At 35.8% G+C, this 25,328-nt stretch overlaps 1 protein-coding gene across 1 annotated transcript; it reads left to right on the top strand.

The window, feature by feature from the left end:
• Nucleotides 1-19,649: 19,649 nt before the first annotated feature.
• On the top strand, nucleotides 19,650-23,302 carry LOC131019982 (uncharacterized). Its single transcript, XM_057948619.1, has 2 exons — nucleotides 19,650-20,701; nucleotides 22,837-23,302. Exons 1-2 carry the CDS (start codon nucleotides 20,304-20,306, stop codon nucleotides 23,066-23,068), a joined length of 630 nt encoding a protein of 209 aa, XP_057804602.1. The 5' UTR covers nucleotides 19,650-20,303; the 3' UTR covers nucleotides 23,069-23,302.
• Nucleotides 23,303-25,328: the final 2,026 nt, after the last annotated feature.

The following is a 25,328-nucleotide window of genomic DNA, read 5'->3' as shown; positions in this document are numbered from 1 at the left end:
TAAAATATGAAATAATATTTTAATATATTCAATTACAAATATCCATAAATATATAATTATGATATCTTTAATATTAAAATATAGCTATATTTTAATGATCCATCCTGTAGCTAAATATTTATAAACAGAGTGATTGTATGTATAATACTAGAAAGTAGTCCATCGAAATTCAATAGGAATTATAAATATTATATAAATTTGTGGAATTATCTAATGTAATTTTTGATTTATGAATTCCATTTCACTAAAATTAGGTGCTTTTGAGTCTAAAAAAATCACCTATAGCAGAAAGCAATAAGAACACAGAAATTTACGTGGTTTGATCATAAGATCATCTACGTCCACGAGGTTTGGGGGTATTTTTCACTATGTTTTGTGGAGAGACTACATTGTACAAATATGATCGTTGGTTCATGCTTGAATAATGAATATATGCCTCTATTTATAGGCAAAATACTAAGAATTCTAGTAGGAATTGGACTCTATTTAGACTTATAATAGGATTATAATTCTTCATATTTATCCTCTTTTTCATGATAATCTTCTTCTTTATCTAGAATTTGATAGTCTTCAAGATAGCTCTAAATCTCGAAAAATCAGGGCTGCTAGACCATGAACAACGCTGTTATCGTTGGATTGGCCTTAATCTCTTGGTCTTCAAGGGATGCATATTTTTGTTCTCATCAGCTTCTCTCCTCTAGTCTGGTCAAAACCCGGCAACTCTGATGTTTGGGCTAGACTAAAGAATTTCAAGTGGTGGGGTTGAATTCGGCGTAACAATGTTGTTGCTTCTTTTCCTTGATGTCTGCATTTTTCCCCGGATGGAAGGGACGTTGTAAGGTGTACTTTTGAAATTGCAGGGCTGAATACTTTTGGACAGCTTTGATCTTCGTCTAGAATCTCTTTGCAGGGTTGCGACCTTGGTCTTCAAAATAGTCTTCTCGATAAAGTTGCATCACGTTTTTGGATTGAAGCATAGGGATTGTAAAGCTAGGCTGCATCATTGTAACTGAACCGCTATGGCTACATTGTCAAGGCTATGCAGCTCTGTCGCAGCTTAGTTCATGTGTTGATTTTGACTTTGACCTTCTATTTTCGCCATGTTGAACACATTTGAAACAACTCACAAATGCACAAAAATTGTTGATTTTTTACCATGAATCAATTACAAGACCCTTAAGCCTTCATTTTCGAATTGAACTTTATGAAATTAAGTCCACCAATAGAGGTGCACAAAACTGTCCTCAAGCCTGCATTTAGCATCAAGATATTTCGATTGCATGAATAAGTATATAATAATTTTCAGGCTTGTAGAAGAGCAATGGTTAGATATTTTAATCTTGTGAAATAGCAAAGATGTGATAACGCCTTAGGAGTTGTTTTTAACTTGCGACAAATATCCAGACGCGTATAACAAGACCAAGAAAGTCGAGAAGATATAATAATTTACCAAGAGCTATTCTAGAAAATCCATTGATTCGAGATTGTTTTTATTTTAAACTCTTGATTTATTCGTCTACTACTAAGTCATTCAAAGCTTTATTTCCCCTCTTTGTTACATGCATTAAACTTACTTGGGGCTATCTTTTCTTTCATTTGTTTCACTTTTGCATGTTTCTCAAGATTCGTAAGAACTTAAGAGAGTTTATGGAGATATAGACAAATCTGAGAAGGCGTAATCAAGCCTATGAAGTCTTGAACATACCTTTGAAGGACGTAAACGTGTTCCAAATGTACTAACAGGATTGTTAAAGACATAGATATGTTTGGGAAATATAGGCAGGCCTGTTGAGGAAAAATCATTGGTGAATTTGTAAAGGGCTAGATAATCTTGGCAAGATAGAGTCAAACCTATAGAGTCGTAAATAAACCTGTTTAAGGCTTAGATAAGCCAATGAAGGTGAAAGCAAACCTGTAGGGGCGCAATCGAGCCCGCGAAGGCGTGATCAGACCTGCGAAGGCCTAAACAAACATGCAAGGGTTTTGGCGAGACATTGAAGGCGAAAGCAATCCTGTAAAGGTTTTGGCGAACCAATGAAGGCGAAATCAAACCTGTTAAGGCTTTGGTGAGCCGATGAAGGCATAGGCAAGCCTGTGAAAGCTTAGATAGGCCAATGAGGTCAAAAACAAATATTTTTTTTATCAATGGGTGATCGAAAAAATAAAGAGTTGAACAAGAGATATGTGTCGTTCATTTTAAAAAATAAAATGTATGATTTCATTTAATTAAAATCACGTGATATTACAAGTTAAACTCTGCAATTTATTTTTATTTTTTATATTTATAGAGAATCAATAATGGTTCTCCGATTAATAATTTTTCAATTAGTCATTTCGATGCTTAATAGATATGTAATTGTCCATCTAATATTAAATTTAATCAAGAAATAATAATAACAAATATGTTAATATAAATAAATATAAAAATGAGTGGATTTTGAAAATAGCCTATTTCTTTTAGTAAACTTAAAAATTACCCACTAAGATAAAAATTTTAAAAAATACCCACACTTACCATTTTAGCCCCTCAAACGCCACCCTTTAAAAAATTCCCAAATTTCACAACCCAGTGAAATTCACAACCAGAATTTTTTGGTTGTGAATTCACAACCAGTCGAATTCACAACCAAAATTTTGGTTGTGAATTTGAGTTTTAAAGTTTGAATTCACAACTAAAAACATTAGTTGTGAATTCACAACTAGCAATAGAGTTGGTTGTGAATTTGAGATTTAAAACTCGAATTCACAACTAAAATTCAGTCATGAATTCATCAAACTGGTTGTGAATTTGAAAATTCATAACCAAAATAACTAGTTGTGAATTCGAGCTTTAAAACTCGAATTCACTATCAGGATTTATTTTGGCTATGAATTCAAGTAGTCGTAAATTTGAATTTTAAAGTTTGAATTCACAACCAAAAAAACTAGTTGTAAATTCGAGCTTTAAAACTCGAATTCACAACCAATATTTATTTTGGTTGTGAATTCACAACCAGCAATAGAGTTGGTTGTGAATTCAAGAACATTAAGTTGTGAATTCATATATCTGATTGTGAATTCAAGAATATTAAGTTGTGAATTAATAGATGTGGTCGTGAATTCAAGAACATTAGTTGTGAATTCACAAATCTGATCGTGAATTCAAGAATATTAATCAATTTTCAATCCCCAGTCACAAGAAGTCACCCAAAAGGAGAGGGAGAACTATGAACACATTACATTCACAATACATAATTTATTATCAATAATTCAAAATTTCATATATTAATTAATAAAATGAGTAATGTTAATTAAAAACCAAAAATTTAAATGTTTGCGATTATCCATAAAAACAAAAAAACAATACAAAGTAAATTGATTTAGTAAAACTAAAATCCCTAAATCACCGTGAGACTAATGAACAAAAATTGAATTATGCATTAAACAGATCCGCCATTCTTCACCGCCTGATTAGTTCCAACAACAAATATTCATGCGTTATTGAAAAGGGCATCTGCAACTGCTTGAACCAATTTGGTGGCCTGTTCAACTGTTTCCTTTACAATCTCCTCCCTATTACACAAATAATACACAAAATCCAAATGAATTAAGCAAAACAAATACTAATACTTGGAGAGAAAATTCAGCTCGCCTGGAATAAACATAAATATAAGAAGAAGAAACCTGGAAGTTGGGGTAGACGCGAATTGATGGCTCCCATCGAAGGCCATAAGGTTGCCCAAATCGATTTCGTATTGTGCTTCCTCAATTTCAGTCACTGTGTGTGTAACAGAGAGAAAGAGAAAGAGATAGAGGCGAGAGGGTAGAGGTAGGCGTTGAAGCGGCAAAACCCCCAAAACCCCACAGATTTGCAAGAATTAACGTGCCCCTATTCTTAACCGTCGTTCCATTTTCGATCGCCGGGAAGAGAATAGAAGGATAGAGAAGAGAAAACACAGTTTCCTTCTCATCCAGCTGCTCATTCTTCGGCTCGGCATTGTTAAAACATGGTATAAACATATTTACATAACTAGAATACATGATTAGGAGGTTGAATTGTTTGTGTTGTATTGCTTGATATTGTTTCTGTGAATTACATCTACCCTTTATAGGGCTGAAGAGCAATATACAAGGAAAGTTACAAACTAGGAAACTCTAAATCATTGATCTTGATTTGATCTCCAATCAATGTAAATGATTCTTTCCTTTCCAACACTCCCCCTCAAGTTGAGTGACATGATTTCTGATGCTCAACTTGTCGAGAACTTCTGTAAAATTCTTGGTATTCACAGCCTTGGTTAAAATGTCAGCGAGTTGATCTTCAGATCGGACAAATGGTAGTGCCACAATACCACTTTCAATCTTTATCAACCTCAACATGTTTCGTCCTGTCATGTTGCACTGGACTTTTGGATATACTGATGGCTACTTTGTTGTCGCAAAATATTCGACATGTCTTGGTTGGATTGAGGCCCAATTCTGTCAGTAGTCTTTTTAACCAAAGTACTTCAGTTACACCACTTTTGATGCCTCTAAATTCTGATTCAGCACTTGAGAGTGCTACCACTTTTTGCTTTTTGCTTCTCCATAAAACAAGATTACCTCCGATGAAGGCAAAGTACCCAGCAGTCGATTTTCTATCAACAGGATTTCCAGCCCAATCGGCATCAGTGTAGGCATGTATCTCGAGATGTCCAGTCTTCTTGAACAGCACTCCATAATCAAAGGTACAATTCTGAGTGCAGCTTCCAAGTGGTCAGCTTGTGGTTGGTGCATAAATTGACTCACAACACCAACTGCATAGGCAATATCAGGTCGGGTATGAGAAAGGTAGATGAGTTTTCTCACCAGACGTTGATATTATCCTCGATCAGCTAACTCAGCTCCTTTCACAATTTGTAGCCCATGATTTACAGTAATAGGAGTTTCTGCTGGCTTGCAATCTAGCATTCCTGTTTCTGCTAGAAGATCTAGAGTATACTTCTTCTGGTTGATGAAGATCCCCTTCTTTGATCTGAGAACTTCAATTCCGAGGAAGTATTTTAGTTTTCCCAAGTCCTTCATCTCGAATTCTTTGAACAAACTTTCTTTCAACTTCTGAATTTCATCTGTGTCATCCCCTGTTATGATCATGTCATCAACATAAATAATCAAAAAGGAAATAAGATCACCTAATTTCTTTAGAATAATGTGTGGTAAGAGTTGCTTTGCTGGTATCCAAACTTCTTCATAGCTGTGGTGAATCTCCCAAACCAGGCTCTTGGAGACTGTTTGAGCCCATATAAGGTCTTCTTCAACTTGCATATCTCACCATCTTCGAAATCATCTGAAAAACCTTGGGGTATCTCCATGTAGACCTCCTTATCTTCTTCAAGTTCTTCATGAAGGAAGGTATTTGTAACATCGAATTGATGGAGATCCCAGTCTTTATTAGCAGCAATGGAAAGGAGGACTCTAACGGTGTTCATCTTTGCGACAGGTGAGAAGGTCTCTTCATAGTCGATCCCATACATCTGTGTGTATCATTTTGCAACTAGTCGAGCTTTGTAACGCTCAATAGAACCATCCAGTCTCCTTTTGATTGTGAAAACCCATTTGCATCCTACAGTTTTTTTTCTTTTTGGCAACCTACACTTTTCCCATGTGTGATTTCGGTTCAGAGCACTTATCTCTTTCTTCATAGCATTTCTCCAATGCACGATCTTGAGTGCATGTTCTGCTGTTTGTGGGATCTCCTCATCATATAAGGCTGCTTCATAGGCTGATGCATTTTTGGATAAGTTTCCTTTGGCGATATTCCCAACTGAGTATCGGGAGTTCCGCACGATCTTCTCTGGGGTATACCGTTTAGGAAGCACACCCCGATTACTTCTGGGTGGTAGCACATATCTCCCAGTATCTCCATCTACTGTATTATCCTCATGTTCTTCTTCAATGACTTGAGAAATATGATCAGTATAATCAGAAGCCACAGTAATAGGTTCAGAAGCTCTTACCTCAGATATCAGTGGCGGAGAAGATATCGGCTCACGCAGTGGACTAGATTGTTCTGGAGTGGATTAAACATGCTTGGTGGCAAGGCTAACTTTTTCTGTTGGGTCTGCTTCCGGGCCTGGCATTGGTAACCAACTTAACAGGTTAATCTCACTCTCTTTCTCACTCTCCCCCTGACTGTTAAGGTAGGCACTGTAAAAATACTCAGTTTCAAGAAAGTCGCAGTTCATGGTGGTTATGATTTGACGGGTTTTAGGATTGTAACATCTATAACCTTTTTGGTTAACACCATACCCGACAAACACACACTTAATGGCACAAGGAGAGAGTTTAGTTCGTTCATGCTTGGGAATATGAACGAATACGGAACTACCAAAAACTCGAGGTTGAAGAGTAAGAGCGAGAGGTATATCAGCAAGAGTGGATAATTTATGTAATGGAGTTTGAAGTTGGAGAGTTCTGGTGGGAAGGCGATTTATAAGGTAAACAGAGGTGGCGACAGCTTCAGGCCAGAAGTGGGTGGGTACCTTAGACTCAAGCATCATAGCACAGGTCATTTCAAGGATAATTCTATTTTTTCGTTCAGCAACACCGTTTTGTATGGGAGTATGGGAACAAGTGGTTTGATGAATTATCCCTCTTTGTTGACAGAAGTCCTGCATGGATCGATTGACAAACTCCCCTCCCCCATTATCGGTTCTAAGGGTCTGGATATGTTTTTGAAATTGAGTTTAAATCATTTTGAAGAAATGAGTGAACTTTTCAAAAACTTGAAATTTATTTTTGAGAAAATACACCCATGTCATCCTAGTGCAATCATCAATAAAGAGCAGAAAATATCTAAAATCTTGACCCCCCACAACAGGTGAAGGACCCCAAACATCAGAATAAACAAGAGAAAATATGGAGTTCACTTGTGTATCATTAGGCTTAAAAGATTTTCGGTGGCTTTTAGCTAAAACACAAGTCTCACGAGATAAAGTCTCAGTTTTCACTAATTTAGGAAATAAAAGCTTAAGATACCCCGTGGATGGATGCCCTAACCGACGGTGCCAAAGCCAGGCTTCCCGGTCAGCAGTTCCGTGAGCCAGCATCACCTTACCTTGTTGAGCTATCTCATCCACATAGTACAATCCATCCCGCTCAGTGTCACGCCCAATAATCTCTCCCGTCCTGATATCCTGAAGAAAACAAAAGTGGGAATGCATTATCATGGTACAATTGAGCTCTTTTGTAACATGGCTAATAGACAACAGTTTATGAGAAAGAGATGGAACATATAGACAATTTGAGAGCCGTAGTGTAGGAGAAATTTCTATAGTTTCGGCTCCTTCAACACGAGTCAAATCACCACTTGTAGTTTGAACATGTGTTCGGTGGGATATTGATGACTTAATAATATCAGTTTTATCAAAGGTCATCGTATCAGTAGCTCCACAATCAAAAATCCACCCTTCCTCTCTATCCCTATTATCACAAGAGATTTGATATGCAGCGGAAAAATTTAGGGACTATCTACATAATTGGGGAGTGATTTTAGTATTATGTAGAAGATTGGGGTTTTTCTGGAATTTACGAGAACTTAGGGGGGCAGTTTGCATAAGATGGGGTAAGTTTTGCAATTTAACAAAACCTCGGGGTAGCCTTTGTATTTTATTGAAACTTAGGGGGGCAGATTTTAAGGGATGGGGTAATTTTTGCAAATAAAGGGAAGAAGGAGGGTGTAGTGTGAAAACACTAAACCCTATACCTAATTTTAATTCCTCATTCCCTTCTGCAGCCGCCTCCCTCTCACATCTGCTCCTTCCATTCTGCCCAGCCGTGAACTTCCGATACGCGGCCACAGCCGTTGCTCTCCCGGCCACCGCCGTTGTCCTCGCAGCCACCGCCTCTACTCCGATTGTTTGCTGTAAGTGGACTCGAGCCACATGCTGAATGAGGCTGTTGACCTCGTCCTCGGGGTTGGAGAGCGAGGTGCTGCCGGCCATGGAGCTCTCCATGAGGTGGACGGCGGCCTCGGCAGATCTGGGGCGAACACGCTCCTTCTTGGCGAGGTGGGATTTCGGGTTGAACGTCGGAAGAAGCTGCTGCAGCTGCTGTTCAACATCTGCTGCTGAAGATGGGGTGGAGAAAAACTCGTTGGAGACGCGGGTCGAGCTCCCGGAGCGGTACATCTTCAGCTAGGAATTTGAGAATTTGGGAATTTGAATTTGAAAAAAAAAGGCTATTGCTGCCTCGATTGTTTTTAGGTATTTGGAACAGTGATGAACTATTTCTGAGTTCCCAGAATCATGCCTGCTCTGATACCATGTTAAAACATGGTATAAACATATTTATTTAACTAGAAGACATGATTAGGAGGTTGAATTGTTTGTGTTGTATTGCTTGATATTGTTTCTGTGAATTACATCTACCCTTTATAGGGCTGAAGAGCAATATACAAGAAAAGTTACAAACTAGGAAACTCTAAATCATTGATCTTGATTTGATCTCCAATCAATGTAAATGATTCTTTCCTTTCCAACAGGCATCGCCACCGCCGGCACCTCGCCGAGATTTGCAGGGAGTAGTATCTACGCTGATATAGAGAGAGAGAGAGAGAGAGAGAGAGAGAGAGAGAGAGCGACCGTGCGCTACAGAGAGAGAGAGAGAGAGAGAGAGAGAGAGAATTTGCCCATTTTTAAGGAGGGGCATTTCAGTCTTTTCGCGAAAAAATTGGGTAAATTTTTATATTTTTATCGTAGGCTAAATTTTAAATTTGCTAAAAGAAAGTGGGTAGTTTCATATATTGACTCTATAAAAATCCATACAAAAACATACTAAAAATTAATAAATTTAAATCATATTTGAAATTCTATTTTTAAGATATATATATATATATATATATATATAATTATCTATAAATTTATATTCATATAAATTTCACATTAAATTTTTATTTTTAGGCTAGAGAGTTCTAAAATGAACAAATATAAATTTTATCTTTTTAGTAAAATATAAAAAATAATATCTAATGAAAAAAAAAATATATATATATATATATAGAGAGAAAGGGAGAGAGAGAGAGAGATAATGGAAGAGAAGAAAAGAGCCGAAACATTAAAAGAAAGGAGTAATGAACCAGGAGGATAAAGGAGAGATGTCAGATGAGAAAGAAAAATAAATTAATTTTGTGACTTCAAACGATAATAATTTTTTCATTTTAAATTTATTTTTTAAAAATTTTACATCAAATTAAAGATCATGTCATTATCTTTAATTTAACATCCATATTGAATATTGTTTATGAATTAAAGTTTATGTTTTTTGTAAAAGAATTAAAATAAAATAAAAAGTAAAGAGAGAAAGTTTTTTTGTAAAAGTAAAGTTCATGTTTTATATTACTAGATAGATTATAAAATAAAATTTGGCATAAAAAAAGCTAGTTATTGAAACAAAATCAAACAGAATCATAATAAATGATGATACCAAACTATATCATAGAACAATTAAATCAACATTTAATAACCACACACTTTCTCCATGTGGAGCCTAAGGGTGTGACACGTGGCAAAGGCCTTCCAAGCTAAAATTCGCACAGGTGTAAAATCGGAAATAAAAAAATCGAATAAAAAAATTATTTTTTATTTTTTTTACTTCTTTCTTTAGATTTCTGAAATGATTTTCATGCATATTATTACACAGAACCCTGCATAATTTACACACAAAAATGCATTTTTACCCACCCCCAAGCCAATTTTTTTTTTTTTTCACAAATTTGATTTTTTGACTGCCGCCTCCTCCCCCCCCCTTCCACCAATTATTTATTTATTTATTTATTTATAGAAAAATTCATTTTTTTGCACACTTCATTAACACCAGATGCATGGTTTATTGACACAATAAGAATGAGATTCCTTGCCCCCCACCCCACCAATTTTTTTTAAAATTTTTTTATTGACTAATTTATTTATTTTTTTTTGCTAGGTTCATAAACACAAGATGCATGGTTCGGTTTTTTTTTAAAAAAAAAAAAATTGGTGGGAGGGAGGCAGCGGACAAAAAATTAAATTTGTGAAAAAAAAAATGGCTTGGGGGGAAGGGGTGGGTAAAAATGCATTTTTGTGTTAAATTATGCATGGTTCTGTATAGGGCTGTCTAATTGGTTATCGGGTTTTGAATAATCCGTTAACCGAACCGAAATTCCCGGATTTGGGTATCCAATAAATGAATTTTTTGGTTATCGGTTCGATTTTGGGTATCATTTTTAGAAAAATTTCGGGTATCGGTTAACCCGATAACCGAAATAATCGAAAATTATTTAATAATTTATTTAATATATATATTATATACATTTTAATTATTAATTCATTAATTTGTTTTTTAATCGATTTTTAGGTAAAATAAAATTATGATATATTTAAAGTATAAGAATGAGCTTTAGCTAGTAGATAAGTTGCTTTGTGTATTTTTTGGAGACTAGGGTTCAAATACTCTATCTAGCAAATTATTGAATTTTAATTTTTTAAATGGGCATTTTGGATACCCAAATAACCGAATCGGGTAACCGAAACGGTTATTGGGTAACCGAACACCTGAAACGGTTCGGGAACGGTTAATGAAATATGGTAATTTCGGATTCGGGTAACCGAAAATTTGGGTACGGGTAATCGAACCCGAACCGACCGACAACCCTAGTTCTGTATACTAATATGCATGGAAAATATTTCAGGTTTTTTTAAAAAGTATATATATAAAAATAAAAAATAATAAAAAAAAGTTTTTTTTTATTTTTTTTAAGTATTCAAAAATTATATTCTGATTTTACCCCTAAGCAGATTTTGCCTTCGAATGCCTTGAAAGCTCCTTGCCACGTGTCACTCCCTTAGTGCTCCACATGGAGAAAATGTGTGATCCTTATTTAGTTCTATATACTACCTAAGGGAAGGGTTCTACCTAGGGATGTCAATCAATCCTGAAACCCGTGGGCTGGCCCGATTAACCCGTCAATCCGAGAGGGTTAGGGTTGAAATTTTTTAACTCGATAAAAATTATAACCCGACTAGCCCGTAACCGAATAGCCCGACACCCGATGGGGTCGGCCCGACTAACCCGATGGGTTAGCCCGAAACCCGAATACTTAACATAAAATATTTTTGAGATGCTTTAATTCTATGAGTTCAAACTATTGTTGGATATTTTATTTTATTTTCTTTAACAAAGTTGAACATTTTATTGTTACCAACTTATTGTATATGTCATGTAATCTTTTTTTTTTTTTGAAACAGTATATTTCATGTAATCTTGATTTTTTTTCTTCAATATCTTATATTTTTGCATTTCATTTTACACACATCTATCGGGAAGGAAATCAGGTTGCGGACTTAATGGCGAATCCCTCACGTGAACAGGGATGGTGGCCTCATGAAATTGAAGAAATAAAGCATGCTGCCCGGAAGGATATGGCGGTACACTCGTTTGTACGTATTTCCCGCTGATGTCGGGGAGGGTGGTTGGTCTGCAGGGAGCGGTGTGTTATTACCTGTTCTGGCATAGGTTTTGGTTGGCACGGTCTGGGTTGATCGAGGCTGGGGGCGAGGTGCTTTGATCGAACATATGGTGGGTTGGTTTTGTTGTTCGGTTCTTCTGAACTATTGGAGATATGTGACTGCGCTTCTTGTTAACCTTCGGTCGAACACTTGGTGGGCCTGGGGGCGCGGTATTTTGATCGAACACATGGTGGGCTGGTGTTGGTGTCCGGTGCCTCTGAAGGCAGGCGGTGATGGTTCTTGGCTCTCTTGCTTGCAGGATTGCTTGCTCTGTGTTTGGTGTGGTAGTGACTTGTTGGGCAGATCGTGCAACCAGGAGATTCACGAAGCTTTAGTTTCTGGCGACGGCTTCACTCCGGCCGAAATTATTAGCTTGGTGGATTGTTTGCTCGGTGTTTGGCGTGGTTGCTTCTTGTAGGGAAGATCGCGCATCCGTCTTCTTCACGGAGTTTTAGTTTCCGGCGACGGCTTCATTCCGGCCGAAACTATTACGATTTTTGTTTGGGAGGTAATCTCGGCGACGGAGTATAACCGGCCGTTGTTTTACCTCTTGGGTTTTTTTTTTTTGGTTTGATTGTAAGGTCACGGCGACGGCGTCTTACCGGCTGTGCTACTTACTTTTGTGTGTCGTTTTTGTTCGAGCTAACGGCGACGGAGTCTAACCGCCCGTATAGCTCTCCTTTTTGGGCTATTTGGCGACGGCGTATCACCGGCCATTTGCCCCTGCTTTGTCTTTTTTGCGGGGTGAGAGCCGGGTTGGTTTGGGGACGATGGTTAGGCCGGAGTTCCGAAAACTTACCCTTCCGCTCTCTCCCCCTCCTTTTTGTTTTTAGACGAGTACTCTTTTTCCTTTCTACGGTTTTTCCCCCTGGGTTTTCCGTAGAAAGGTTTTAATGAGGCTCGGCCCTTAGTCTGCTTTTCTTGTGATTTCAAGGGTTTTTTTAGGCTTTCTTTTTTAATAAAATCGTAATTTAATAATATTTTTGCATTTCATGCTTGCTATATAATTTATATCATTGATTTCTATGTATATTTTATACAATATACATTAGATGATTAAGAATAACAAAATATAAATGATTATTTTATTTTTAAGCCTTTAACTCGATTAGCCCGATGGGCTATAGCTCGAAACCTAAACGTTTAGAGTTAGGGTTGAAAATTTATAACCCGATAAAATCCTCAGCCCGATTAACCTGCACCTAATTAACCCGAAACCCGATAGAGCTGACCCGATTGACATCCCTAGTTCTACCAGAACCCAACCATATATATATATATATATATATATATATATATATTTATATATATGTCAAATAGATTTAGTGTAATATCTAATGAATTAATATATTCTTATAAATATATAATATGTAATTTTATTAAATTAATTTGTAAATAATTATTGGCCAAGCGGTAAGGAGTTAATGCCTAAGACCTTTTGGTCTTAGGTTCGAGTCTTTTGTGACGCGGCCTTTTAATTTCTTTTTTTAATATTGTAAATTTATCAAAAAAAATTATAAATAATTAAAATATATACTAGGGATAAAATAAATAATCTACATTTTTTTAGAGATGTCAATCGGGCCAGCCCTATCGGGTTTCGGGTTAATTGGGTGCGGGCTAATCAAGCTAGGGATTTTGTCGGGTTATAAAATTTCAACCCTAACCCTAAACGTTCGGGTTTCGGGCTAGCCCATCGGGCTAGTCAGCTTAAATGTGTAAAATAAAATAATCATTTGTATTTTATTATTTTTAATGATCTAATGTATAATGTACAAAATATACAGAGAAATCAAAGATATAAATTATATAGCAAGCAGGGGTGTCAAAATGGGCCGAGAATGGCCCGGCCCGATAGGCCCGCCCGTAGTTTTGGCCGGGCTGGGCTAGGATTTTCAAGTCCCAAAAAAATCCGGGCCTCCCTGGCCCGGCCCATGCTGCCCGCCGGGCCACGCGGCCCGCGGGCCAAAAAGCCCGCCGGGCTTTCGGGCCCAAATCGGCCCGTCAGTATATTAGGTGAAAATTTTAAAAATTTATATCTCCTCCCTAATCCCAATGGACCCAACCCAATCTAAGTCCATTTCTTCAATTGACGACAATGACGAGTCAAAGTCTAACTTAAGATTTAAATTACCAATCAATATTAAATTATTTTTACTTGAAATATTTATTTATTTTTTATTATTTTTTGTGGTTGTTATTTGATTCCAATTAATTTGATTGCTGTATTAATTCATTTGTGAATAAATCGTTTTCAGTTTTTGTTGTTTTTGCAATTAATTTTTGTTTTTTACTTGTATTCATATTGTTTACATTTAGTTTTAGTCATATTTGTTTACATTTAATTTTAGTCAATTACGTAATTTAGATGTAGATTGTTTAAGGCCCTTTTTATTTCATCGAATTTGTCTTCAATTTTTTTCTTTAAATTTGATTTAATTTATTAATTTTTGGAACTATATATATATATATATATATATTAATTTATTAATTTTGGCTCGTTTTGGCCCGGCCCGCCCGGCGGCCCGTATAGGGCCGGGCTGGGCTTCATTGTTCGAGGCCCGCTGAAATTTTGGGTCGGCCCGGCCCGGCCCAAAAAATTGCCTAGGCCCGCTGGGTTGGGCCGGGCCGGCCCGGCCCGCAATGTTTGACAGCTCTAATAGCAAGCATGAAATGCAAAAATATAAGATATTGAAAAAAACATCAAGATTGCATAACATATAAAATAAGTTGGTAACAATAAAATGTTCAACTTTGTTAACGAAAAAACAATAAAATATCCAACAATAGTTTGAATTCATAGAAGCAAAGCATCTAAAAAATACAGAAAAGTGAAATGATGAGACTTTATAATATTTTGTCATTTTTTTATTTTTATATCTAAATATTTAATATTAAGTATTCGGGTTTCGGGCTAGCCCATCGGGTTAGTCGGGCCAGCCCTATCGGGTGCCGGGCTATTCGGTTACGGGCTAATCGGGTTTGTAACTTTTATCGGGTTGAAAATATTCAATCCTAACCCTCTCGGGTGGCAGGTTAATCGAGCCGGCCCACAGATTTCGGGCTAGATTGACATCCCTAATTTTTATGTTCAAGGTACTTTTATATTTATATAGATGATAGATCCATGAAGATCAAATTTGCTTATGATTTCCAATATATTTATAATTTTCGTTGGCATAAAAAATCCACATAGAATATGTACTCCATTAAAAATAATAAATGGAACTTTTTTCGAGTTAATTACACTTATATACCTAAAATATGCGTGAAATTTAAATTGATCATTAATTGAGTAACATGTTTGAGAAATCCTCTATTACTTTTTATTGAAACCACAGCGATAATGCACATGAATCTTGATTAAAAACCTTAATTAAGTAACGACATTGAAATGGGACACTTCCATTACTCTCATTTGCTAATAGGTCCCATCTTTTGGTTTGATGTTTTTGGATGACATCTTTATCACCATTCAGATATTATTGATTTGATAGGTAATATACGTCTTCAACTTTATTTTGCTCTTAAAATATTAATAATATGGTCATGTAATTTGATAAGACCATTAATAGATTGGATACATTGCACTTAAACGATTATATATGGCAATTCGACAAATAACACACGAAAATACGAAGCAATCTTCCTCAAATTATTCTCATTCCGTGTCATGAATCATGATCCCCTCTCCATGTAACTTTATAATTTTGTCTTTTATTTATTTGGACTTTATAATTTTGTCTTAGTAATAGTAATCATAAATTTTTATTCTCCTTAGAGTCACCCCCTCCATAATGGAGGACTCTATATAGGATACTATAAATTTTAATTCTATTTTTAAAAAGTCGAATTCAAAAGAAATATCAAATTTTAAAATAAAAAATTTCATTAAATTTAAATTTAAAAATTATGAAATTTAAAATAGAAAAAATTAGAAATTAAAAATTATACTAGTGGTTCCATTCTCGACGTTTCATGATCTCCTCGCACATTGCGTTATGCATGGCTAATTAAGTTGGCCTCATTTGCGAAATGTCGAGGGCAATAATTTGGCATCGACTACGTCGCGCTTTATTTTATGAAATCGTCGAGCTTCTCAATGAATTTTTTCATTATATTAACGTACTTCCCGTGTCCAAGGTCGTCGACGGCAACTCAACCTTTTACCTTTCCCCTTGTCACGTTTTGCCGCCTTTTGGCCTATAGATCTAGTCGTGACGCACGAATCAGAGGATGTAGTCATGTACCCCCTTCCCCCCGCGCCGGGGGTATTCTTCATGCGCTTGGTGGAATGCATATCATCGCTGATGGAGGGGAATTGTTGAGATTCGCGAAGAATACACCACGCCTAGAAGTATTTGAAAAAAGCCACAGTGTTGGTTTGATATATTTCTTGGGCATGTTGGGTGATTTGGTCATCACTCTTGCTGTTCTCCCTATTGCTTCAGCATTTGTTGTAAATTGCCTCCCAAACCTTCATGTCATTTTGCACACGTTGGAAGTGTGACTTTATTTGTTTGTTATCGTGTCGGGGTGCCAGCAGGACTTAATAAAAGATTCATTGAAGCGTCTCGTCATTTCTCTACAATAGATGAGTGCCTTTTGGTCTTGACAACATTGAGGGTCGCCTCGGCCCATAGTTAGCAAATTAGCTTGCTCGGTCTCCGACAGGGTGTAGCCAGCGTGTAACTTAGTCATCTTCTGGAGCGCAAGAATCTCGGCAACTTCGTCATCTTGAACAAAGTGAGTTTCGTTCAAGTTGATAGCCACAAGACCTTGAGGGTTGAATACATTGGAGACTTGAAAAAACGACGAAAAGTCGAGAGAACAAGAAGTTGAGATCAGTGGTGAATCCGGTTGGTTAGAGAACCAATTGTTGAAGTCATGTTTCAAAACTTTCAAGAGAAAGAACCAAAACAAAACTTAAATTAGAAGAAGAAATGAAGAAGTATAAATTTAGTTGTGGTATGAAAAATGAATAAAAATAAGAGGTATTTATATGTAAAAAAATAAATATAGGAAAAATGTTGTTGCACAACGTCGACTATTTAACAAAAAAATAATAAATAAAAAAACGCAAACAGTCAAATTTCAAATTTAATTTTTATTTTTGATTGACACGTGCGTTACAAAAATTCACCACACTCGATTTTTAAAATCGTGCCACCATTCCAGCCTCCAAGCCTGCCAATGGGGCGGGGCTCGCCGAGGCTGACTGGAGCCTCTCAAACGAACCCTAGTGCACATGCTCTACCAACTCTCAACCATTACGCCTACACACACAATTGCCCACATACCTATATTTGGGTATACATTATATTACGCTAGTGAACCAGTGGTTGCCTAAATGCTTACCAAAATTGGGGAAGGTTGTGTCCCATTATATTTTTATTTTATATTATTTAAAATTATTATTAAATAATAGTATTGTATTATTTACCTTAGCATATTTAATTATTTACGTAATTATAATATATATGTCTTAATCGTTTCTTTGAACGGTATTTATGTCTAATAAATTTTGTAATAATGATTAACACGAATAATTTATTTAATTTAATATATGAATATGATTTATCCCTAGCTCGGGCCCGGTTGGACTTTGACTTTGATAGTTGGGACCCATAATACTGAAGGGCCCAAGCGTATTGTTTTAATAATTATATCCATTGAAAATTAAAATTATTATGAAAAATACTCGCTCGTTCCTATTACAAATTTCCTAATGTAGATAATAAGATGTTTCATTACAAATGTTTCATTCTTTTTTGACAAATAATCAAAAGATTAATTGATTAATGGATCCACCACCTACTCTTTCTCTCTATACCTATTTTTACAAATTCTAATTTATTTCTCTCTTTTCATCTATTCACTTTATCTACTAAATACATAATTTTCATGCTCAAAGGTAATGAGATATTTGTAATGAGACCGAGAAAATAAGATATTTTAGTGCATGATTTTTTTGGGTATAATATCTGGTGTTAATCATTGACATTACAAGGAGTACATTTTTTTTTTGAGACAAAAGTCGGAGATTCATTTATTGTAAATCAGCAAGAGCAATATCTCGAAGCCAAATTGGGAAACTTGACTTCCAGATTATTACATCGGAAACAGAGAAAGCAAAACGAGCTAGCTCGTGAGCAGCTCTATTGGCTTCACGTCTAGCGTGAAAAAAACCAAGAACCACGTTCTCCCTCGCATGTTGAAACGCCTCCCACAACTCGTCACAGAGATCGGAGCCCCGGGACTCTTCTTGAAGCACATGAATTGCCAGCAGGGAGTCCGAAAATAGGACGACCGGACCATAGTCATTCCCGAGACAGAACCCAATCGCTGAAAGCATGGAGTGGAGCTCACCTATGAGCACCGTGGGGGAATGGCTGATTCTTTGGCAGGCTGCAGCCACAATGTTGCCCCTGGAATCACACAAAATGAAGCCAGCGCCCCACCTTTGTCCCCCTTCCTCGAAGGCGACGTCCACGTCTAGCCGGAGGACATCAGGCGGAGGGGGATACCACCGTCGCTCCCCTTCGAGAGGCAGAACGCGATCTGGAATCGCAGAGTGCAACCTCGCTTTCTTATACTCATCTAACCAGAGCTGGCAATCCTGCAAATCAATAAAGGAGTACATTTTTAACCCAATATTTTCATAAATCCTTAATTTTGTATTCAAAGATGGTGCAAACAATTGGAGATAACCTAGTATAAATTTTATGGTGGGAAAATAAAATAAATATCATTCTTACAATCGTCATCACTAAAGCCTGGAGGCTGCGCAGCCCATATGGGAAAAAACAAAAAAGCGAAAGCAAAATTTTCTTTTACATGTACACTTGCATAATTATGACATTTATACTAGTGTAAGTTATTTTCATCAATCTTTAAATATTAGTATCTTAAATTTATACTACGAGTTTATCTTTTCCCGTGTTTTGTATTTTAATTTCCATGTGATATACAACTTTTTATCGCATTTACGATTTCAATATAACTTTCAAAATGTTGTAATTATAACACATTTTTTTTTTTGCAATTATGACATCACCAAGCAAAATGTAAAAATATCATTTCAAATTTCATAAATTATTACTCTCTCTATCCCACAAATTGTGACACAGTTTTCTATTTTAATATGTCCTAATATTTTGACACATTTTTATAAAAGTCAACAATTAACTCTTGAAAAATTATGAATTTTACTATTTTTATTCCATTTACATATTCTCTTTAATTTCAGTGTCCAAAATAAATGTTTCATAAATGACAGGGGTCGAGAGTAGTATTTACTAATTACTCCCTCCGTCCCATGAAGCGTGACCCATTTCTTTTCGGCACGGGAATTAAGAAATTGGTATTTTGTGTGTTAAGTGTGGTAGGTGAAAAAGTGAAAAGGTGAATAAATGGTAAATTTTTTGCTATTTTTAAAAACAAGTCAAGCTTCGTGGGACAACCCAAAAAGAAAAGTGGGTCACGCTTCGCGGGACGGAGGGAGTACTACCTAACATGGCTCGCCTCAATATGTAAGTGAAGAGATACACCGTAATTGTGCGCTTTACGTTTTAGCAAAGATTCTAAATTTTTATAATCGTAAATAATTGAAAGGTTGTGTAATTGAAATATTTAAGACATTATTAGTTTATTACACTATAACAGTAAATATGATGAAAAATTGTGTTAAATTTGTGAATTAACCTCTTTTTCATATGTAAAAATTAAAAATGTACTACCTCGATTCGCAAATAAAGTATACAACAATTATCTTATTTATCGTCTATAAAAAGTAATCATATTTTCATTTTTTTTGATCGGTAAAATTAATATTTTATTTAGATAAAAAGCAAGGCACCAGGGATGCCAATCAAAACAAGAAGGAAAGATTGAAACCCTTTGAGCACCACATGGTGAAAGGGATTCTCAACTCCAAAACTTTATATACCTCATTCCAACTCCAAAGTCTACCCTTGATCTGTAAAACAAGTCTCTCAATATCCCAAATCTTTCCTTGAAAACGACTCTCGTTTCTTTTTTCCCATAGCATCCAAACTGTTCCCACCCATAACGCATTTAGCAATCTTCTTCCTTTCTTCTTTTTGGCAGCAGAGATGAAGGAAGTGTAGTAATGAAGAGTACCTCTAGAAGTAATCATATTTTCATATTTCATAGTTTTACAAATACTCTTCTAAAAATCAATCAACTGCAGCCATTTTATTTTTACACGATGAGATCCTTGATCTACTAAACATAATAGTAATTATTTTATTAAAACTTGTAGAGAATCAAACGTTGTATACTCTTTGTAGGAGGTTGTAGTAAGAGGTTGTATATTTTTGGAGGTGGGCAAATGTGTTCATTTATCAGACGGCGATACTATACTTGTGTGTGTGTGTAATCACTAATCAGTAGACGCAGTAGACGTAACTACTGAAAATCATAGGTTTAGATACTACACCAACTATAAATTCCGCCGAAGAATTGGCCAAAAAGATCCGTAAAGGTTTATTATGACGGCCGTATTTCTCCCTACCGACGCTCCTGTTTCACTGCGTGTTTTTCTCTTTACAGACAGCTGATTCCCGCTCTGCTGATTTCATTTTCTTTTGGGGGCTGTCTTGTTCCCTTCTTCTGTCTCTCTGTAGTCTGTCCCATCAACTGACACCCTAAAGTGAGCGAACTACAGTAGCTACCCCATTGCAATAATTCACCCAAGAGAGAGAGAGACTTTGGTGTTATTAATGATCTTGATAGTACTTAGCATTTACATGAAGATTCCTCATCTGGGCTTACTCAAAGATGCAATCTTTACAACAGCCCAGTAATAGGGATTTAGAATCAGCAACTGATTCCGATAATGGCGGAGGAGGCCGCCGCCGAAGTGACGCCGGCGAGAAAGGTGCACTCGAGATTGTGGGTGTGCCGGAAAACGACAATGGTGCTGAGAAGGAGAGGAGACGATCCAGTGTGTCGGAGTGCACAGTAGAGATTGTGGATCTGGAGGTGGAAGGTGGAGCTGGGGAAACGAAGGTGCATTTGGGTAAAATTGAGAGGGATTGTAGGATATGCCACCTCAGCATGGATGCAACCAATGAGGATTCAGGGTTTCCCATTGAGCTGGGATGCTCTTGCAAGGACGATTTGGCTGCTGCCCACAAGCAATGTGCTGAGGCTTGGTTCAAGATTAAAGGAGACAAGTAAGTAAATTCAGGAATAATTTAATCTTTCAAGATATTCATCTCCATTTAGTACTTTTTTTTAAACCTTGATTCGACTTTGTGGCAGCTTTTTTCTTGATTTGTTTATATTTCTTGAAGATTGAAGTGAACTGTTTTGTGCTTTGTTTCTGGTGTTTGTGTTTTTGATTGCAAGATGTTAAAGCTGCTGAATTGGGGGATTGATGAGGTGTTGTGTCCTTGATTGTTTTAGGTTTATAATTGTTTACGTAATTTAATAATTTAAGTAGAACGCCGAAAGGTTCACCATATGGGAGATAGATTGGAATGTTCTTCTTTGGATCTTTTGTAACTTTAGCTTTAAAATAGAGGAAAAAAGAAAAGGCCACTAGGGTGTTGGACAAAGGGGAAAAGGGGGAAAATGATTTTGGAAAAGAAAAGCACGAAAGCTCGGTTTTATCAACTAGGAAGATTCTCTGATTCAGAGGGAAAAGATGTAAGCACTAGGACTGGTTTTGATAGTGAACTATATTTGTTTCTTATTGTAAGAATCTAATCTTCTCTTTCAATTGTGGGCTTGCTACAATGGTAGTTTTTCGCTTTTGTTATTATTTGAGATCCTATTGAAATTCCATAAGTTGATAATCAGTCAGGAAAATTTTGAGTTATTCGTTGTGGTTTATAACCTGAATTCTTTGTTACATGGTTTGCTGAATCATTCTGGCAGTATATCTATTTGCCTTTCATCCTATTCTACATTTACCTTGTCGACTATTTATTCTCATCGCAAAGTATGACTCGTTTGCACCTCATCTCTTTTCCCTATCATATAAATTTTGCTAAAAATGTTACTTGCAAGTAGGATCATTATCTGATCTAGTAGTTTAATATGGTGTATCTGGATCAAACTTGAAGGTTTCTGATCGATGGTTTACTGAATCCTAGTATATCTCGATTATCTGGTCTGTCCTGATAATATATTCTTGAGACAGTTTATTATCACAAGGGCTCGGGAAGAAGTCGGGGTTAATAAAAGAAAAGCCATTGCATAATTTTGTTAAAAGGATTCATACTTCGAATCAATAACAGATGCAACGTCGAAGAAATCTAGGAGCTGCATTAAATTAGGAGGAAACTGAAATACAACCTAAGGAGTTGAAAGTTTTGTTTCTGAACATGAAAATCCTCAGCTAGCTGAATATAACTTATGCGTATGGATGTTCAGATGTTATGCTTGTATCAAGTTATTCTATTGAATGAATCGAAGGTAGCTGCTTACGGGTGACCAATGAAAAACGGGTCTATGATCTTTCCACTTATAATGCTTGAGATCTCATGGCAATCTTTTTGCATTAGCACAAATTACAGATTTTTTGAAGGATTTTAGATTGCATATCCTGAGCCTAGGCGTTTGTTTTTTGCTTATTAGAGTTAGGTTTTCTTTCTTGGTTAATTTGTAATGCAGTTTTGGTAGGAGTCTATCATCGTAGATCAGATTATTTGTTACAGCGTGTTCGCTGCGAAGGATTTCTCTTTCAATAGTATTCGTTTTATCACCACGTTAACTCTATCACAAAAGATGTCCTACACTGAAACTCTTTTATATTGGTTTTCATAGTCCTGTTAAGTATTTCAGTTTAGGTTAAGGCCTCTTCATTTTTAAACAAAAATAGACATGAAATTTCAGATATCTCTTGTGTGTTGCTGTAATTGAGTATGTGGATTTGGTATTGAGCATATTTTTATTCTTAACTGGGATCATATACAATCAGTATTAGTTCTTCGTTGCTTTGATTGATTAATACAAATAGGAGATCTAGTGCAACATGAATGTTCTAACTATGCATGTTAACTTCTTCTGTGATCGTTCACTTTCTTCTATCTCTACTCGTAACTAGAATCTCCATAGGTCGAACGCATCAAAGTAGTATATCTTGAAGAACAGGATACAAGATGTTTTTGGTCAATTCACTGTAAATTACTTCAAAACACAGAGCTTGCTGATTGGAAATGTGTGCTGAGTATTTCCTACTTGATGGAAAAAGGTGGAAAACATATATTTTCACCATTTTTCACTTGTTTCACATGTGGTGTCGGGTGGATAATTTTCTCATTTACCCAAGATTCGAGAACATTGATGCGTGTATGTTGTACAGAACATGTGAGATATGTGGATCCCTTGCACAAAATGTGGTTGGGGTGACTGAGGCCGAGCTGGCAGAGTCATGGAACGAGGCGAGTGATACTGCTGCTGTTGCTGCAGCATCCTCGCCCTCATCTCAGTCGCGGAACTTCTGGCAAGGCCGGCGCTTTCTCAACTTCCTGTTAGCTTGCATGGTGTTTGCATTTGTCATATCATGGCTCTTCCATTTCAACGTGCCCTCGTGAGACTCGCGGAGCTGATCGAGTCGTGAACCGGTAAGTGCCCTCTCATATTCTCTCCATCGTCGACCCGTTGCCCGCCTTGCTTTTTCACGCCATTGTGTACATTAATGATAGAGGAACAAGTGTAATTGATGTTATCTAAGTTCAAAATTTGTGCTGTTATTTTATCTTATTCTATGAGCTACTGCCTGCAGTCTCTCTTGTAATATGAATGGGAGCAGTTCCATTTCTGAAAAAGGGTAATTGCGCATAAATACATAAACTGCCGCTCAATTTTGGTTTTGTATATGAACTAAAAAATTTGCCTCCAAATATACGAATTTGTAATTGTTATAAATTTTCACTGGCGAATTAATGCTCTATCTTGACAAGGTGAAGTGTCATCTAATTACATCATTAGTACATTGGTTGTTCAAGCCATATAAATATTTTAGGTATCCACTTTAGAATTAATATTAATTTGAGGACAATTGACAATTGTGTGAAAAATTAGAACAATTTAAAGTTGGTGTATTTTTTGAGACAAAAGTTTTAATTTATGTGCATAATCATAATTGAGTGGAAGTTGGTGTATATAGACGTAATTAGCCTCTATGCAAAACGCGTTATATTTGGACTTATGGTAAAGTCGGTATTGTTGGAGGGGGAGTGTTGCTATTATTCTTTGGTGCTGTTGGAATTGACTTCCAACACCCAAATTTGTGTGTATATTGTGTAAGCACACACGCATATAAATATGAATAAATTGACCTTGTTAGGGGTGTCGCGGTTGATATCAAATCAAATAGTTAGTTTCAAACTTGATAATAACTTAAAATGAAGTGGAGAAAGCATGACTTATTTGAGTGCGACCGGACTTGAGAATCAAATCGGAATTCTCGGTTAAATATGTTTGCTTTTGTGTGCGGTCCTAAAATGAAAGCTTCCATAGAAGTCGGTAGCTTAGAAGTTTAGGTTAATAATAACAAGCTCAAGTATGGTCATATAATAAAATGAAACAAAAACAAAGGAAGCAAAAATAAAGATTTTTATTTCTCATATTAATTCTCTAGTTCCTGACTTTGTGCTAATACTCATTGAATGTTACTGGTAAAAACAGATCGTAAGAAATAAATTAGATACTGAGCCAAGCAAGTCCAAAATTCTTACGTGACAAGCTATTAGCACAAGTTAGCTTTCATTTGAGAGAAAAATAAAATAAAAAATGAAATAGGAAACTGGAAGAAGAAGATTTATCCTTATCCCTTGCATGACACTAAAAAACAGCCAACATGTGAGAACTCTGGTTTCATTAATAACTATAGCCTATAGGGATGTACTATCTATATGTCAATAGAAAATTCCTCTTCATCTCTTATGTAAAAACACTGTTACATACAATTATAACTAGCATTTTCATTTGTGCAACGCACAAAAAATATTTTTATATTTTATTATATATAAAATTGATTATCATTTGATTATTATATAAAAATTCTAAATATAATTAAAATTACTATAATTTATGATAAATATATTTTGGTTTAATATAATAAAGAAGAAGTCATATTAATAAAAAAATGATATTGTGAAAAAAGAAAACAATATAAGTTAAAAAATAATTGAAAAAAATAGATTTATTCAAAAAAAAGAGGAGAGAGGAGAGAGGAGAGAGGAGAGAGAATTTTCTTAAGTTTTAATCTTTAAATAAATATAATTTTTATATTTTAAATCCAATATTTACATAACATATATCAAATTAAAGCTCTTGTCATAATCTTTAATTTGATATGCATATCAAATATTTTATAATTAGTTGAATTTCACAATTTTAAAAAAGAAATAAAATATAAAAATAAGAAGTTAAAGAAAAAGAAAAAGAAGATGTATAACTTATAAACATACTTTCAATTTTATTCTAACTACAAAATTAAGTGTTGATTTGAAATCAATTTGAAACTGAAAACTCCCTTTTTAATATAGTATAGATTTACAACACTAATTGTTAGGTGCGGCCGGCCGCATGCTTGCTACATACAATTATAATATACAACACTAATTATTAGGCGCGGGCTTATTAGGTGCGGCCGGGTCGCCCGCGCCCCAAACTCACACCCCTGACCCGCGCCTCTGACCTGCACCCCTTTGACTCGCGCCCCAAATTATTACATTTGTTTATAATAATTGTTATGTTTAATAAGCATAAGATATACATTTGTTCGCACAAATGTATACTTATGTTAGTATAAGTAGTTAACATCAATATTGTGAAGAAATGTAATGT

The sequence above is a fragment of the Salvia miltiorrhiza genome, chromosome 4 (assembly GCF_028751815.1).
Source record: "Salvia miltiorrhiza cultivar Shanhuang (shh) chromosome 4, IMPLAD_Smil_shh, whole genome shotgun sequence".
NCBI lineage: Eukaryota > Viridiplantae > Streptophyta > Magnoliopsida > Lamiales > Lamiaceae > Salvia > Salvia miltiorrhiza.
This window is presented reverse-complemented; position numbering and strand designations above follow the sequence as displayed.

What these genes read in the sequence shown, in the direction of transcription:
- LOC131019982 (XM_057948619.1), top strand. Translation starts at nt 20,304, where the DNA reads ATGCAATCTTTACAACAGCCCAGTAATAGGGATTTAGAATCAGCAACT. An exon ending in TTCAAGATTAAAGGAGACAA is followed by an intron (nt 20,702 to 22,836) that starts GTAAGTAAATTC and finishes TATGTTGTACAG; the next exon opens with AACATGTGAGATATGTGGAT.